Below are 15,933 nucleotides of genomic sequence, written 5' to 3' on the forward strand. Positions count from 1 at the left end.
CAAAACTCCGAGCTTCGGTCATTCATCTGCCCCCCCGGGCCTCACGCGCAGTCAACGTGTTGGAGGGGGACAATTTCTCCAGCAATTTTGCCGCAGAATATCGAATTTTCTGAGCGGGTGAGCACTAAATTGGAAGAGTAAATCTTCTTTCTTTTCACGCTGCCATTTTTGCGGCCCAAATGGAATTCAATTAAATCGCAGTGGGGCAAATAAAGGAAAAAAAAAGATTCAATTGTTTCTTTTGTCATTCACACAACTTCATAATCGAATTATAGCTGGCCACCCGCCAGCGTGTCCTTGCATCTCCCCCAAATTGGCTTCTCCTGGCAGATCTCGTGAGCCACCTGACTTTTGTTTTGTAATTATATTATCCCGCTCTGTGTGTAGCGTGTTGCGGCTAATGGCAGCGCGGGCTAGCCCAGCTGCACATGCAGAAACAAAGCCGCTTACGGGGCCCAGACAATAGGCCCGTGAAAAAGGGACGCCTGAAGGCGGTCAGCCAATGAGCACGCACGACGGGGGGCCAACAGCGGCTTTAGAGAAGGGTTAAGGGGGTTTAGTGAGGCGAGGGGGTGGGGTTGTAGGGACTATTTTATCCAGTCCTGGGGTCCATCAATGAAGTGGTTAGTAGGGGGACACATGGTCAACATCACCCCAATCTCCCCCAGGTCGGCGCCGGGCTGGAGGGAGGTTCAAGAATGGCACGTTTGTGGGTCAATTCAAAAGTTGACGGGGGACCATGAAACTCGCAGCAACGTTCATTCTCTGCTACTTTTCTTCTTCTGTGCTCTCCATATTGTCACAACTATTAGCATATCATACTTTTTGAAGTGAATGCGCACATATGGAGAGTCACAGACACAGTCTGTGCAGAGTTGGATGCATGAAACCGTTGAATCGCACGATGACGATATCATATGTGGTTGTAAAATATAAAAAGAGTCATTTTCGACTATGAGGACGAGGGACGCCTGAAACATTAGTGGGAGGATTACTTTATAACAAAGACAGTTGACTGTGCCATACATTTCATTTTACTTCTTTAAATATCGTCGCCCATTTATTGTAAATTTATCCAAATTATACTGAGCAGAAAAAACCTGATGTCTACTGCTACCCCAGTTTGTGACAAATTTCTTTTGTATGGTCATCATCTTATTTTTCTCTTTGCAATCACTACAAAACATATATGGTGGCATGTAAAATATGGATTATTAAAACCAAGAAAAAGCAAAACAAGTTATATATAAAAAGCATATTAGTATCGAACACAGGAAAACATCGCAGAGTGCCGGCACAAATGATTCGTTATGGGGGAAGTTCATGGCTTCGCATGCAATCACCTTAAGTCCCTGGCGTATTCACAAACGAACACACGCGCACGCTCAAATACATAAGAGTGTATGCGCTCGTCGGGGTGTTGAGGTGAATTCTCTCATTGGAATTCCAGTACACCAGATGGACAGAAGCCTCTTTCCGCCATAGTCACACACACTGAAGCACACGGGATTCCGCAGCGAGTTGGGAGTTTGTGTGTCTGCTGAAGTGAAGTCTGATGTGTGCTTTTCGGACATAAAAATAAAAAAACTACTACTTGAGACTTTAGATAGCCAAACTCGCACACATCCTGGAAAGACAAGATCGTGTCTTTGGGGAAAAGTGTTTATGCTGAGACGGCAGCTGAGGATGGACAAACATCGGCGTCTCAGACGGGCAGAATATTATGAGCGCTTAGGGGATGTTGTCATGTGATGCCACACGCTCACTCAGCACTTCATTATCCGTCAAATGAGCCCAAGTAGTAAGTATCCCCAAGTAGGGATGCAAAACATTACAGTGCAAACACGACGAAAAACTACAACCACAATAATTAATATACTGTATTGTTTGATTCATACAGCAGGGCCTGGAGATCCAAGTTTTTATGACTTCTGTTACCATATTTACAACTCAAAACACTCCTATTTCAAATCATTGTTCCCTATTGAATATGGATGGAAATTTGCCATCCCCAAACAACAGCAAAATGTGTTTTTTTGACCATCCTCACACAACAAGAACACAATTTTGTAATGTATTTTTGAGGAGGAAAATTAGCTCACTTTAATATTTTACTTTATAAAAACATACATTTTTTAAAACCAAATTTCTTGCTTAAATTCATTGGACATTGGATTGCTCCTTGCGGTGTATGTGCCTTGGCCACCTGGGGACAATATAACAGACATACTGATATACAATACACACAGACGGTCACTCCTCAGTAAGCCACAATAATATTAGTTGTTCCTCACAGAGGATAAAGAAAATATGCCAGTGAGTATTGTTTTATTGTCTGTCTACATGTGTTGCTCCATTTTCTACATTCAAATATTGCTCAAAGGGCTCATGCCATCAAAATCACTAGTTTTATGAGTCTGTGACATGCATTAAGTTCGATATCTATGTGGTTAGTAAATAAATAGCACAAAGTCTGCCAACAACTGAATCAGATTGATGTGTGTTTGTGTTTGTGAATTGTCACTAAATATTCACCCACCCATTCGACTCAGCTGAACGGCAACACGGCATTTCTGAGCTGTATGCGAGCGAGTCTCAGCCACTAAGCCATGGGCGGAGAATTTTGTGGAGACCAATATTGCGTTGGTTTTAGCATTAAGATAACCGCACTTTCCTATAGTGAAGCTATGTGTGCTCATTAAATACAAAACAGGCAATCCTTGTTTAAGTTTCCAGGAAGCTTTAATTTAGGATTCGTATCACAGATTTTTGTCAAGGCAAGGTAGGTAAAAAATAAAAAAATTAAAAAAATCAGCTGAACCACGACTCAATCATCTGAACAACAGTTTGGATATTGAAAAGTCACTTGTAGCACAACTTAGCCTCTCTGATAGTGTCAGTCATAACGGAGTGTGACCTTAGTAAAGGCAGAATTACTGTTTTTAAATGGCGTTTGTCTACCTAATGAAGTGGCCAGTGAATGAACAAAATGCAGCACTTTTTCAGCATATGTTGTGTCAAATAAATAGACCTCAATGGAAAAAAAAAAATGCATCGTGCAGTAATATGACATACAAATGTATGCACAGTACTTGAGCATCCTAGTAAATAGAGTGAGGACACATGCAAGGTCTCAGCTAGCTCTGGTGTCTCCAGGGAAGGCAGTAGGCCCAACATTGCTATTCCCAACTCGGGCTGCAGGTGTGGACTAGGAAAGGCTGGGATCCCAGGGTGAGGATGGACAGGGACTGAAAAGCTCATACTTTCTGTTTGCACTTTACACGTCTTGCACTTTTTGTCAGGAAAAATACCAAGGGGGAAAGGCTAAGTCCTGATCTCGTTCAGATTCTGACCTCTTGCACACCCAAAGTACATTTTTCATGTGACTTACGTGATATTTTAATACCGGACTGGAGGGTCCGCGCTGCCTGTTTGCTACATCACCATTGGCTACTTGTTACCAAAGTGAATATTGCCTACATTCTCCACAACTGCCAGATGAAAAATTGGTCGTTCCTGATAAAAGTTCAATTGAGCATGCGCGTTCTGCCGTGTGTGAACGATGGAGGAGAGGCGCAACGGGAAAGAAAACACCCGATGCCGCCTGGTGCCAAATTGAAGCATGCGTATTTATTACCATGACGGACATTTAAAGTGTTGACGGCCAACGTGTCTTGTGATTCATATACGTCCACATCAATACACAAGCTGCTAACCCAGGGGTGCCCAGACTTTTTTACCCCAATATCTACTTCTCTAAAACATCCAGCCTCTCGCGATCGATGGGTTGGGCTGACCTTTTTTTTTTTTTTTTTTTTTTTTTTTTAGCAATGACCAATGATGAAGCGTCGTGTAACTGTAATCCTTTACAGCTGCAGATATTTTATTGAAGATAATAATTCCGCCTTAGTTTTAAAAGGTCGGCACAATGAGTCAGCTATGCCTCTTTCACCATCTCTCCGTCTTGGAAGGACTTGTTATTAACGATGATGTGACGAACCCGGAACGAATGGCGGCAGCGGCATTTGCTGTTGAACTCTGATGTGAGAAAAGTGACTGCTGTGCGGCCAATTGGGATTTTAGTTCGTTCACTTTTCTCATTCTCAGCTTGCTTTTCGGCGGAATCTCAGCATCGGATTTTCCATAAACTGTTTGATGTTCGATGGACAACCGAAGCTCCCGGAAGACTGGACGACGACAGCCAAGGTGATCAGAGAGACAGGCAGGAGAGTACTTGGTGTGTCATCTGGTAGGAAAGGGGAGAAGGAGACTTGGTGGTGGAACCCCAAAATACAGGGAGTCATACAAGGAAAGAGATTAGCGAAGAAGAAGTGGGATACTGAGAGGACTGAGGAGAGGCGAAAGGAGTACATCGAGATGCGACGTAGGGCAAAGGTAGAGGTGGCAAAGGCTAAACAAGAGGCATATGAAGACATGTACACCAGGTTGGACACGAAAGAAGGAGAAAAGGATCTCTACAGGTTGGCCAGACAGAGGGATAGAGATGGGAAGGATGTGCAGCAGGTAAGGTGATTAAGGATAGAGATGGAAATGTGTTGACTGGTGCCGGTAGTGTACTAATAGATGGAAAGAATACTTTGAGAAGTTGATGAATGAAGAATTAGAGAGAAGGAAGAGTTGAAGAGGCAAGAGTGAAGGACCAGGAAGTGGAAATGATTACTAAGGGGAGTCAGAAAGGCACTACAAAGGATGAAAATGGAAAGGCAGTTGGTCCTGATGAAATACCGGTAGAGGTATGGAAGCAATTTGGAGAGATGGCTGTGGAGTTTTTGACCAACTTATTCAACAAATACTAGCGGGCGAAAAGATGCCTGAAGAATGGAGGAAAAGTGTTCTAGTTCCCATTTTTAAGAACAAAGGGGATGTTCAGAGCTGTGGGACTATGAGGAATAAAGTTGATGAGCCACACAATGAAGTTATGTGAAAGTGTAGTGGAGGAGAGACGCAGGACAGAAGTATCTGCGAGCAACAGTATGGTTTCATCAGCCTAGAAAGAGTACCCAGATGCATTATTTGCCTTGAGGATGCTCGTGAAAAGTACAGAGAAGGTCAGAAGGAGCTACATTGTGTCTTTGTGGATCTAGAGAAAGCCTATGACAGAGTACCAAGAGAGGAACTGTGGTACTGCATGCGTAAGTCTGGTGTGGCAGAGAAGTATGTTAAAATAGTACAGGACATGTATGATGGCAGCAGAACAATGGTGAGTGTGCCTTAGGTGTGACAGAGGAATTTAAGGTGGAGGTGGGACTGCATCAGGGATCAGCTCTGAGCCCCTTCCTGTTGCAGTGGTAATGGATAGGCTGACAGATGAGGTTAAGACTGGAATCCCCTTGACCATGATGTTCGCAGATGATATTGTCATATGCAGTGAAAGCAGGGAGCACGCAGAGGAACAATTGGAAAGATGGAGACATGCACTGGAAAGGAGAGGAATGAAGATTAGCCGAAGTAAAACAGAATATATGTGCGTGAATGAGAAAAGTAGAGGGGGAAGAGTGAGGCTACAGGGAGAAGAGATAGCGAGGGTGGACGACTTCAAATACTTGGGGTCAACAATACAGAGCAATGGAGAGCGAGTGTGTTAAGGAAGTGAAGAAACGGGTCCAAGCGGGGTGGAACAGTTGGCGGAAGGTGTCTGGTGTTCTGTGTGACAGAAGAGTCTCCGCCCGGATATAGGGCAAAATTTCTAAAACAGTGGTGAGGCCGGCCGTGATGTACGGATTAGAGACGGTGGCTCTGAAGAAACAACAGGAAGCAGAACTTGAGGTAGCAGAAATGAAGATTTTGAGGTTCTCGCTTGGAGTGAGGAGGTTTGATACGATTAGAAATGAGCTCATTCGAGGGACAGCCACAATTGGATGTTTTGGAGACAAGGTGAGAGAGAGAAAACTTCGATAGTTTGGACATGTTCAGAGGCGAGAGAGTGAGTACATGGTAGAAGGGTGCTGAGGATGGAGCTGCCAGGCAAAAGAGCGAGAGGAAGACCAAAGAAAAGGTTGACGGATGGATGTTGTGAGGGAGGACATGAGGACAGTGGGTGCTAGAGAGGAAGATGCACGAGATAGGCTTAAATGGAAAAAGATGACACGCTGTGGCGACCCCTCACGGGACAAGCCGTAAGAAAAAGAAGACAGTGAGCTGAACTGGAGGTGGCAGAAATGAAGATGTTGAGGTTCTCGCTCGGAGTGACCAGGTTGGATAGGATTAGAAATGAGCTCATTAGAGGGACAGCCAAAGCTGGATGTTTTGGAGACAAGATTCGAGAGAGCAGACTTCGATGGTTTGGACATGTCCAGAGGCGAGAGAGTGAGTATATTGGTAGAAGGATGCTGAGGATGGAGCTCCCAGGCAAAAGGGCGAGAGGAAGACCAAAGAGAAGGTTTATGGATGTGGTGAGGGAAGACATGAGGGCAGTTGGGGTTCGAGAGAAGATGCAGGAGATAGGCTAAAATGGCAAAAGATGACACGCTGTGGCGACCCCTAACGGGACAAGCCGAAAGGAAAAGAAGAAGAAGAAGAAGAAGTTTGAAAATGCCGCTCCACGTTTCACTACACTGGTAGATGAGGCAAACGCACTTCAAAGATGACAGCGTTAAAAAAATTGTCCGCCTCCCATTCTGTATAAAAGTGATACGTTTTTGTCTTTACTGCAGCATCCTTACTCATGTTTGTTAAGATTTCTTAAGGGAGAGTTTAAAATAGGAGGGAACTCACTGACAGCATGTTTTCCTGTACTGTCGTTGCTTGCACATGCGCGGTGAGCTAAAGATAAAAAGATAAAATACAGCTGATGTACGGCTGATGTCTTTTTTTTTTCTCAGCACGCCATTGCAATCGACCAAAACTGCCTCAGTCGATCGCGATCGACGCATTGAGCATCCCCGCGCTAACCCCCCTATGGTTTTTATGCCGAGCGACTGCAGCAATGGCTCAAAGCAGGGTCATCGGTATCGAGCTAGTTATTTGGGGGGCCAAGGCCAACATAGTTACGCCCACTTCATCCTGCTTTTGAAATCAGTTACAATTATCTGACAGCAAAAGCTTGCAGACTAATTTTAACCACCAAAGATTTAGAATGCTATCTTCAGGTAAAAAGCTTGAATTACAGGAAAATCTATATAAAGTCCTTAAGATCCTTATTGGGTATTATCAAATACCAAGTAAATCAATTTCAGACTTTTAATTTAAACATTAATCAACATTTAATATAGTTAACCATTTCAACTACTTCTATACTCAGGGGTCACTCAAGCATCATTATACAGTATTACGTTTTTAAAAGGCATGAAGTTAAATCATTCAGTCAATATTGTAATTGATTGTGATTTAAGGACTTGCCCTTTACAATTCATCCATCCCATCCATCCATCAATTTTCTTCACTGCTTATCCTCACGAGGGTCGTGGGGAGCGCTGGAGCCAATCCCAGCTGTCAACGGGCAGGAGGCGGGGTAGACCCTGAACTGGTTGCCAGCCAGTCGCAGGGCACAAAGAGACAAACAGCTGCACTCACAATCACACCTAGGGGCAATTTAGAGTGTCCAATTAATGTTGCATGTTTTTGGAATGTGGGAGGAAATTGGAGTGCCTGGAGGACACCCACGCAGGCACGGGGAGAACATGCAAACTCCACACAGGCGTGTCTGGGATTGAACCCGGGACCTCAGAACTGTGAGGCCAACGCTTTAACAGCTGAGCCACTGTGCCGCCCCCTTTACAATTCAATAGTAAAAGAAAGATTTGTCCTTCATCTTCACATTTAGGCCTGGCCTGGAGGAAAGAGTTGTTTATTTGTTGGTTACATCTAATGTCGTGTTGGTCAACCTACAGAATAATTCATTTCTTGTTTTGGGAATAATAACTTATTTGTGCGTGATTTATTTGCAGTTTCCTTCCGATTGGTTATTTCCATATGCCCTCGTTTAGTGACTAACTTTTTTGACAGAAATAAAATACACCTGGAATGCATTTAACTTGCAACGAAACCGTTAATATGCGCTGTACGCATGCATGACTTTGCACATTGAATAATATTGGTAGTACACTTGAAAAATTTATCTAGTATTGCACATTGTCCAGGATTATTTTTCTTATATCCAGTGGGAAATTATCAAACAAGTGAACATTGACCAGATCTGAACCACAGCTCTTTTTGAGAAAGCTCTGATGGTGCTGGAGAGTGTCATGGACAGGATGTGAGTGATTCTCCAGGACAGAGTGAAGTTAGCTCGGCAATCTCTGCTTCCTCCCTGATTCAAACATCTCCATCTTCATTCCGATGATCTCATCAGCCTTCCTAATGAGTTTATTTGTCCTTTTTTTCCATCCCTGTTGCTAATGCTAATGTTGCAATATGAGCCGCTGATTGAACCGCACACCTCATCTGGTCAGAGTCGCCTCCTGGGTGCGATGAACTTGCGCAAGAGTTTAGCAGACCACCGCTGAGGGACTGCAGGCTGCAAGAGGGCACGCAGCAAACACCTGCTCACATGCAACTTCAAGCTGTCACATACTGTTAAGCTCAGGCGGATGAGCGCGTCTCCCAAACGTGCTGCCTCATTGCAACAAAGGGTCTCCCTACACACACACACACACACACACACACACACACATGGGGTGGGGGGGCGCCATGTGGGCCTCAAGCCACGGGCCGGCCACGCGCAACTTGGCTGTCGGTGGTGGATGGAGGGAGGAGGGGGGAGGAGCTTGGGAGGGGAGGTTAAAGCCAGAGCTCCTGCAGTTTGACCCTCACTGAGACTGCGCTGCAGCTCTGCAGAGGAACACGGTCGCGCATCTCTGACTGATGGGCAGGCGAGTCAAAGTGTGAACGTTGGACGCCAGAAAACTCACTTGCCAAACTTCCAGAGGTACGTGCTTCATGTCTGTTTTTCCATTGTGACTTTGTAGCATCAATGAGGTTGAATTGTCAAATTCGCAAGTTGCTCAAGTTTTATGACAAAGGTGAAAGAGACCACTTTGAGTAACCTCTCCAAATCAAGCACTGCCAAGAGGCTCATCAAGTAATCGAGTAATGTAATATTGTACGTTTTCAAACAAAAGTGTGATATACCTCAAATAATATCAAACGAATTGCAGCTGAAGCATGCAACGCAGGGGGAAATAACATTGCTACGTTTGGAGATGGATTTCAATTCATCCAGAGTCCTCTGATCTGGGGTCGTCAGGGTTCCGTTTTAATCCCGTGGTCGCCGCTTCATCCGCGGAGTAAATCCTTCGATGGCCCAGATTGGAGTCGCAACCTGTCAGTGACTTTATCTTCCTGGGGCTTTACCAGTTCAAACGCTGACTGGGATTACAACCAAGTGAGGGAGAGAGACAAGGAATAGGATTGCGGAGATGGATAGAAGAAAAGGATATGGCAAGAAGTTTCCTTTCTGGATGTAAAAAGCAACTGGGACACATCAGAAGAGCTGTCCAGTGCTGAAAGATATACTGTATATCGGGGGTGTCAAACTCATTGTTGTCACGGGCCACATTTTACTTGGGGTTTCCCTCAAAGGGCCATTATGACTGTGAAACCATAAAAATCTTTAACTGCCTCATCATATTTACACATAATATTTATGAAGTGGTTTTGGAATCAGAAATCAAGGGTAATGGGTTTTCCAACTATTGTTGTTTGGTAACACAAAAATGCTCATAATAGCTCAACGTTATCATTTATGACATGACAATTTGAAATTTTGGGACAGATTTGAAGAAAAATCATGGAAGTTGATACACATGATTTGCCTCTGCGGGCCACATAAAATCCTGCGGCGGGCCGGATCTGGCCCCCGGGCCTTGAGTTTGACACCTGTGCTGTATATGAAAAGCTTCAATCCTTATCAAATAGACAACTGAAGTATTTGCATTCATGTAAAGCAGTTGTTATTTTAAAAAAAAAAGGTTTTAGATTATGATTGGTCAAAATTGCATACATTGTCGGAGTATGTGATTCTGGCTTTCCTCATTGCAGTAATGGGAGAAAAAAAAAATCTATTTTAACAACTACTTGACTAAATATGATGGTAGCACCCTCCATGAAAAAAGTAAATGGTCAAAAGTAAGATATTATCCCAAAAAAAGTAAAGGCAGAATCACAACCATCTGAGCAGCCGTCATATAAAATTTTTTTTGACCACATCTCTTTTAAAAAAAATAAAATAAAAAAAGATACTGACTTTGTAAGGATAATAATGCTCTGTTTTGTAGGTATTATTAGAAACTATACTGTATGGTTGTATTTGTGGAAGCAGATTTTAAATTACTGTGGAGATATACTTACCCTTCACATGTGTAACCAGCACAGTTCTGTTCCATCAAAACTTCTCTCATATTGTTCAAAACTCGACATTATCTTTGATACATTTTCAATATCTGTCATCAGATTCTGCAGTGAAAATGAGTCTTCCTAAGTATTGTTTGACAACTCATGTCGGATGATTATGAAATCCGCAGAGACGATGATGATTAAGCCCTACGCGAGACAAGGGGAGGCCGAGGAGGACGTCAGCCCCGCGCAGTGGATGGAGGGTGACGCGAGCTCACCCGACGGCGACGCACCTTTGACCTCACATCGCTGCAGGGCGCGTGGCGTGAACCATCAGCCCGGGCAGGAGGGCAGCGAGGAGGTGGAGGATGACGAGGAGGAAGAAGAAAGAGGCCAGGAGGGTGAAAATGAACCCAAACAATGCGGAGCCAAGAGGAAGCGGGTGACCAAGGCCCGGCAGGAGCGATTCCGTGCCCGGCGCGTCAAGGCCAACGCCAGGGAGCGCTCGCGTATGCACGGCCTGAACGACGCCCTGGAGAACCTGCGCAGCATCATGCCCTGCCACTCAAAAACCCAGAAACTCTCCAAAATCGAGACCCTGCGTCTGGCCCGTAACTATATCTGCGCTCTCTCCGCTGCCCTGGAGGGGGGTCTTTCCATGGAAAGCAGAGCTTTCATGGAGACCCTTTGCAAGGGCCTTTCGCAACCCACCACCAACCTAGTCGCTGGCTGTCTGCAGCTGGGCCCGGCGCCCGGCCTCGGCGGGAGATCCGACGACAGAGTCCGGCCACCGCCGGTTCCTCTTGGCGGCGTTGCGAGCTACTCCTCGCCGGGCCTGCCGAGTCCGCCCTATGGCAGCTTTGACTCTGCTCACCTGCTCCACCTGAGGGCCCTGAAAGGGGGGGCCTACGAGAGCCACTCGCCAAATGAGTATAACACAGGCGGTGTGGGGACGCCCCCCTACGAGGGGCCGCCTACTCCGCCCCTGAGCATCAGCAGCAACCTGGTCAGCAAACAGGAGCCGTCACCTCACTATTTAGCCCCCTCGCACTACTCCCCTTCCTCGGTGGATGCCGGCCTGTACCAGCCTCAGACGGGCTACGGCGTACAGCCGTCATATGACTCCTATCATCCACCCCATATGACCCCCCGACAGATAACCCCGGTCTACAGAGACTAGCAAAGATTCTTGCAAACTGATCAAACAATTGGTTTAGGTGTGTGGCGCAAACTAGACTAGCTGAATAAAGTTAGAAAATACTAATTATTTTTTTTCTAAACTGATGACCAAATGGATCCCGATGGGAATTCTCGTGATGGATTGTCTGCAATGTCCTATAAATAAATAAAGCACTTCTTTTTTCCAGCTTTTTGGAGGTGCGTAGCAACAAAGAGTCTACATAAATGTATTGTTATTTATTTTCTAATTTAATACACACAATATTCAATATGATGTGTTTTTATGCTCTGTTTTGCTTTTGAGGTCTGTTTCTTTTCCATTTTGTATGTTGTGTGTAGTTTTCTTCGTTGTGCGTTACCTCATTTGTAAAGTCTGTTTTGTAGCCCTGTGTAGCAGATCTTTGATGGGAAAAAAACCCCAAAACAATATGTTGAAAATGACTGAGTGACTCGCAAGAAAAATGTTACTCTCAGGTTAGCAATGGTTTTAATATGGATATTATTTCCGTAACATGTTGCTTTTTTGACTTGCATTTGTTTCTTTTGGTTATTGACATTAAAAGATGGTCAACTGACACTTACAGTGTTCAACAGCCGGGGGGTTCCTTGTTGATGCCCGACTTCATTTCACTTGTTTTTCTTTTTCAACAGATTTTGTGCTTTATCCGCATTAATCCTTCGGCCATCTTTTAATGAAACCGCCGATGTACAACGTAGGATTGAAAGACATAAACGTGTGATTATGGCTTAAGTTTCCACTTCCTTCTTCCAAGCCCAGAATGGCGTAATCTTCCACTGCAATTTGACACGCACATGATTTTCTGCAAATCTATCTACCAATCTACCTATTCATCATCCATCCATCCATCCATCCATCCCTTTTCACAAACACTAGGATGGAGTAATCCTCAGTCGCAGCTTGACAAGCACATTTCAATTTTTTTGTGCAGTGCATCCATCCATCCATCCATCCATCCATCGAGCTAAAATACTGTTCAAAACTCCTGGTTCGACATTAGCTATGTTTCATAATAACCGACCCGTTTTCACAATGGTCATCTTCCTTTCAAACAGTAAATAAGACACAAGCCAACAGCTAGAAGGATTACACACAGACACACGCGCACACACACACACACACCACACACACACACACACACACACACACACAAACAAACAAAATTCTATAAATATCTCTTGGGGCAGGCTGGGTGGAAGGGCACATAATAATGAAGAACCAATCAAATTTTGGTGAAGATCTAGATAAGGGTGCAGACACAGGAGTGCTTTTTTAAACCATTTCAGTCCACTGCAGCTGAAGCTTTTATTATATTTATACATCAAGCCTTTCTGTAATTTCCAGTTTCTCTGCTGAAACCTGCTGAAGACATTCTGTTGCACATTAAGCTCTGTGAGCCCCTCACTCTTGAGACATTCTTGTTATATACCAATTCTAATTGGACCAGGAAATTTATTAGTGCCTTTCATCTTCTTCTTAGAAAACAGAGTTGTGCAAAAAAAAAATATTAATGAACACTGAACAGCTGGACATGTCTATTCAAACGACAAATCAAGTTCACCTCTAACGGTTATGGTTCATTTTAGAAGACTGAGAAAGACCATCAACAGAGTTTCTTACCACCACTCTTTGGACAAGCAGACAAGTACACGCCACACTGGATTCTGCCTTTCATTCCTAGACATTTCTGGACATTTGTTGACTTGGAATATTCGCTGGTTGATCAACTCTGGTGGTGACTATTCGTACCTTAGCTCAACTACTCGGTCTTTGAACTTCTATCTGTGTTGGTTGTTTTATTATTTTTGTGTTGTGTTGTTGTGTGCGTGATTAAATTGTCTTAAACGCAATACAACTGCTTTATCATGTTTTGCTGGTTTGAGCTTGGGGATTTTAGTTTAAATTCACACGTAACAACATGGCTGGCGGGGGAATAATAGCACATGAATTGAAGGCATTTGTTGTTTTACCAAATGCTTCTCCTTAGTATCACATAAACCAGGGGTCGGGAACCTATGGCTCGTGAGCCACACCTGGTTCTTTTCGTGGTTGCGTATGGCTCGCAAAGCCCTCATAATGACACAGCGGGGGTCGTGAGGAAGTTCTGGTTGATCCTGTGACTGCGTAGCCAAAAACGTCTTTTTTTTAAAGGGGGGGGGGACATTTTGGCACCACACATAACGCTAACAACGACCTGCTACACAGCCTCCAATGACGGCCACACACTTTTCTTCCGAGTTTACCTTGCACCGCCCCCCTCCGCTCTTAAAGGGGTACACTTATAATTATAAATGTTACAGTCCTTACGCAGCCTATCATTGTGGTTTATAATAACACCGTGCTAATGTGCTCCCCACCACCCAAATTTTTTTGTACATAAAGACAGGCCTCTGTCGGCAACTGTTGTTGGCGAGCCCACATAAGTGGGGACAGACTAGCTGATTGTGAATACTTGGAACGCACTTCCCGTCACAAACCACACACTGCGGCGTGTGAGTATTGCTGTACCGACAATGTTTGATTCTACCTATGCATATGAAGTCTTTCTCACATTTAAAAAAAAAAAAAACATTAAGACCAACCTACGTTCATGAATAACGGACGGAAGTCGCAAAGGCTGCATGAAGTTTAGTTTAATGACGTATGAAACAGACGACTAAGGCATCAGCAAAGAAGTCGCATTAATGGTAAAAAGTACTTGATTAGCAACAGTATAATGTTATTTAAGTGAATTTAAAGACTTTTTGTACTCTTAAAACATTGGTTTTACATAAAATGCATGAATACACTTGGATTTAGTTTTAAAAATATTGGATGGCTCTTTTGGAATTACATTTTAAAATATTTGCCATTTATGGCTCTCTCAGCCTAAAAGGTTCCCGAACCCTGAAATAAACCAAGTTGAAGAATATCAGATCACTCCCGACTCTTGACCAGTCTTGGTGGAAAATGCCAGTCCGAAACCGAGACATGAGCGAGACCTTCAAAATGCGGTTTCGAGACCAAGACTGGTCTCTAGTTTTTCAACAATACTGTCTGTCTGCCTACTTCTTTATTCATATATCGTCAGATCTAGAGATGTGAGAGCATCCAGTTGTGCTGATTTATGCTTCATCGTGCTGCTCGGTGCGGAGGCCACCCAGTGAGAGGTCACTCCGCCAGGGGTGACGAGGTCAGTGCGGGTCACAGCTCATTGGTGGGAATAGTTTTAAAAGAATCACGGTCAACAGCGGCACCATCACACTTTCCCTCTCCCCGGGATGCCAGAATACGGACTGATGTTCGCAAAGCACGCCGGCTAAATACGTTGTGAGCCAAATATGATGTTGGCGGTTACATTACAGATGATAATCCTGATGAGCAGCCCGCGCTCGATCTGAGTCGGGAAAAACCTATCGCCTTGTTTTCTCAGGGATTAGCATAAGCCTGCGTGAGTATTTGCAATGTATTTGCACTATACTGACCAGGCAAACTAAGTGTGTGGCGCACAATGAATAGCAAAACCAAAGCATCTCTGTGAGAAACACATGACGGCGGACATGAAGGATATTCCCGTTTGTGAATATTGAAAGATGTCCAAAGCCCAAAGGAATGTTTGCAGTCGAAGGATCAATCGAAGGATTGCTGTTGACCTGACCCCGTTTGACCCCCGTGTCCTTTGAAACTGCAATCTGATGTGGATGAGGCTTCGGTGGAAGCGGCTGCTCTTTTAGTTTGGACGACACTGTATGAAGGAGCTTCATTCTCCGAGCCGCATTCGCGGGACACGTCACGGTACAAACTGAATACGGGCCTGTGTAGGAGCTCAAAGGGACAAAGTGTGGTTTATGACGAATATAAAAGTAGAAAAAAAATAAAAGGCTCTGGTGGCTGGGACTAAGAATCATTTTAGTAATTACTGTGCTTGTGTACACAATGAAGTAATAAAGTAACTAAACTTCAAAGTGCAATATAGTACTACAATTTCAGTGCCGTATACCACCCATCCATCTATTTTCCGAGCAGCTTATCTTCACAAGGGCAGCGAGAGTGCCGGAGCCTATCCCAGGTATCATCATACAGCTTGAGCTGGTTGCCAGCCAATTGCAGGGCACATGGAGACAGACAACAGTCGCACTCACAATCACACCCAGGGGCAATTTAGAGTCTCCAATTAATGCATGTTTTTGGGATGTGGTAGGAAACTGGAGTGCCCGGAGAAACCCACACAGGCACGGGGCCGGGAATTGAACCCTGGTCTTCAGAACAGTGAGGCTGACACTCGAACCAGTTGATACACCGTGCTGCCAGTTCCAAATACATGTGACTTAAAAGTTTTGTGCTTTAGAATACAATCACTGTGATCAGTGATTTTGAACTCAAGTAGATGACAAACTGAAGCAAAGTGTTCATAAGAAATATGAGGTTGTTTTGTGAAATTATGTTTTAAATGTCATTAAATC

At 44.2% G+C, this 15,933-nt stretch overlaps 2 protein-coding genes across 2 annotated transcripts in view; one reads left to right on the forward strand and one right to left on the reverse strand.

Annotated features, from left to right (window-relative positions):
• Nucleotides 1-4,201: 4,201 nt before the first annotated feature.
• stat2 (signal transducer and activator of transcription 2) overlaps nt 4,202-15,933 on the reverse strand; it is a 76,916-nt gene continuing 65,184 nt past the window's right edge. Inside the window, exon 27 of the mRNA XM_061832740.1 lies at nt 4,202-4,246. The gene's annotated coding sequence lies outside the window, so the exon portion shown is untranslated. The remainder of the gene's footprint in view (nt 4,247-15,933) is intronic.
• LOC133507752 (neurogenic differentiation factor 4-like) lies at nt 10,487-11,473 on the forward strand. Its single transcript, XM_061833125.1, has one exon. The coding sequence runs from the start codon at nt 10,487-10,489 to the stop codon at nt 11,471-11,473; it is 987 nt and encodes a 328-aa protein (XP_061689109.1).

The sequence above is a fragment of the Syngnathoides biaculeatus genome, chromosome 10, assembly GCF_019802595.1.
Source record: "Syngnathoides biaculeatus isolate LvHL_M chromosome 10, ASM1980259v1, whole genome shotgun sequence".
Classification (NCBI taxonomy): domain Eukaryota; kingdom Metazoa; phylum Chordata; class Actinopteri; order Syngnathiformes; family Syngnathidae; genus Syngnathoides; species Syngnathoides biaculeatus.

Excerpts from the sequence above, each read along its gene's own strand:
- LOC133507752 (XM_061833125.1), top strand. The coding sequence starts at position 10,487 with ATGATGATTAAGCCCTACGCGAGACAAGGGGAGGCCGAGGAGGACGTC.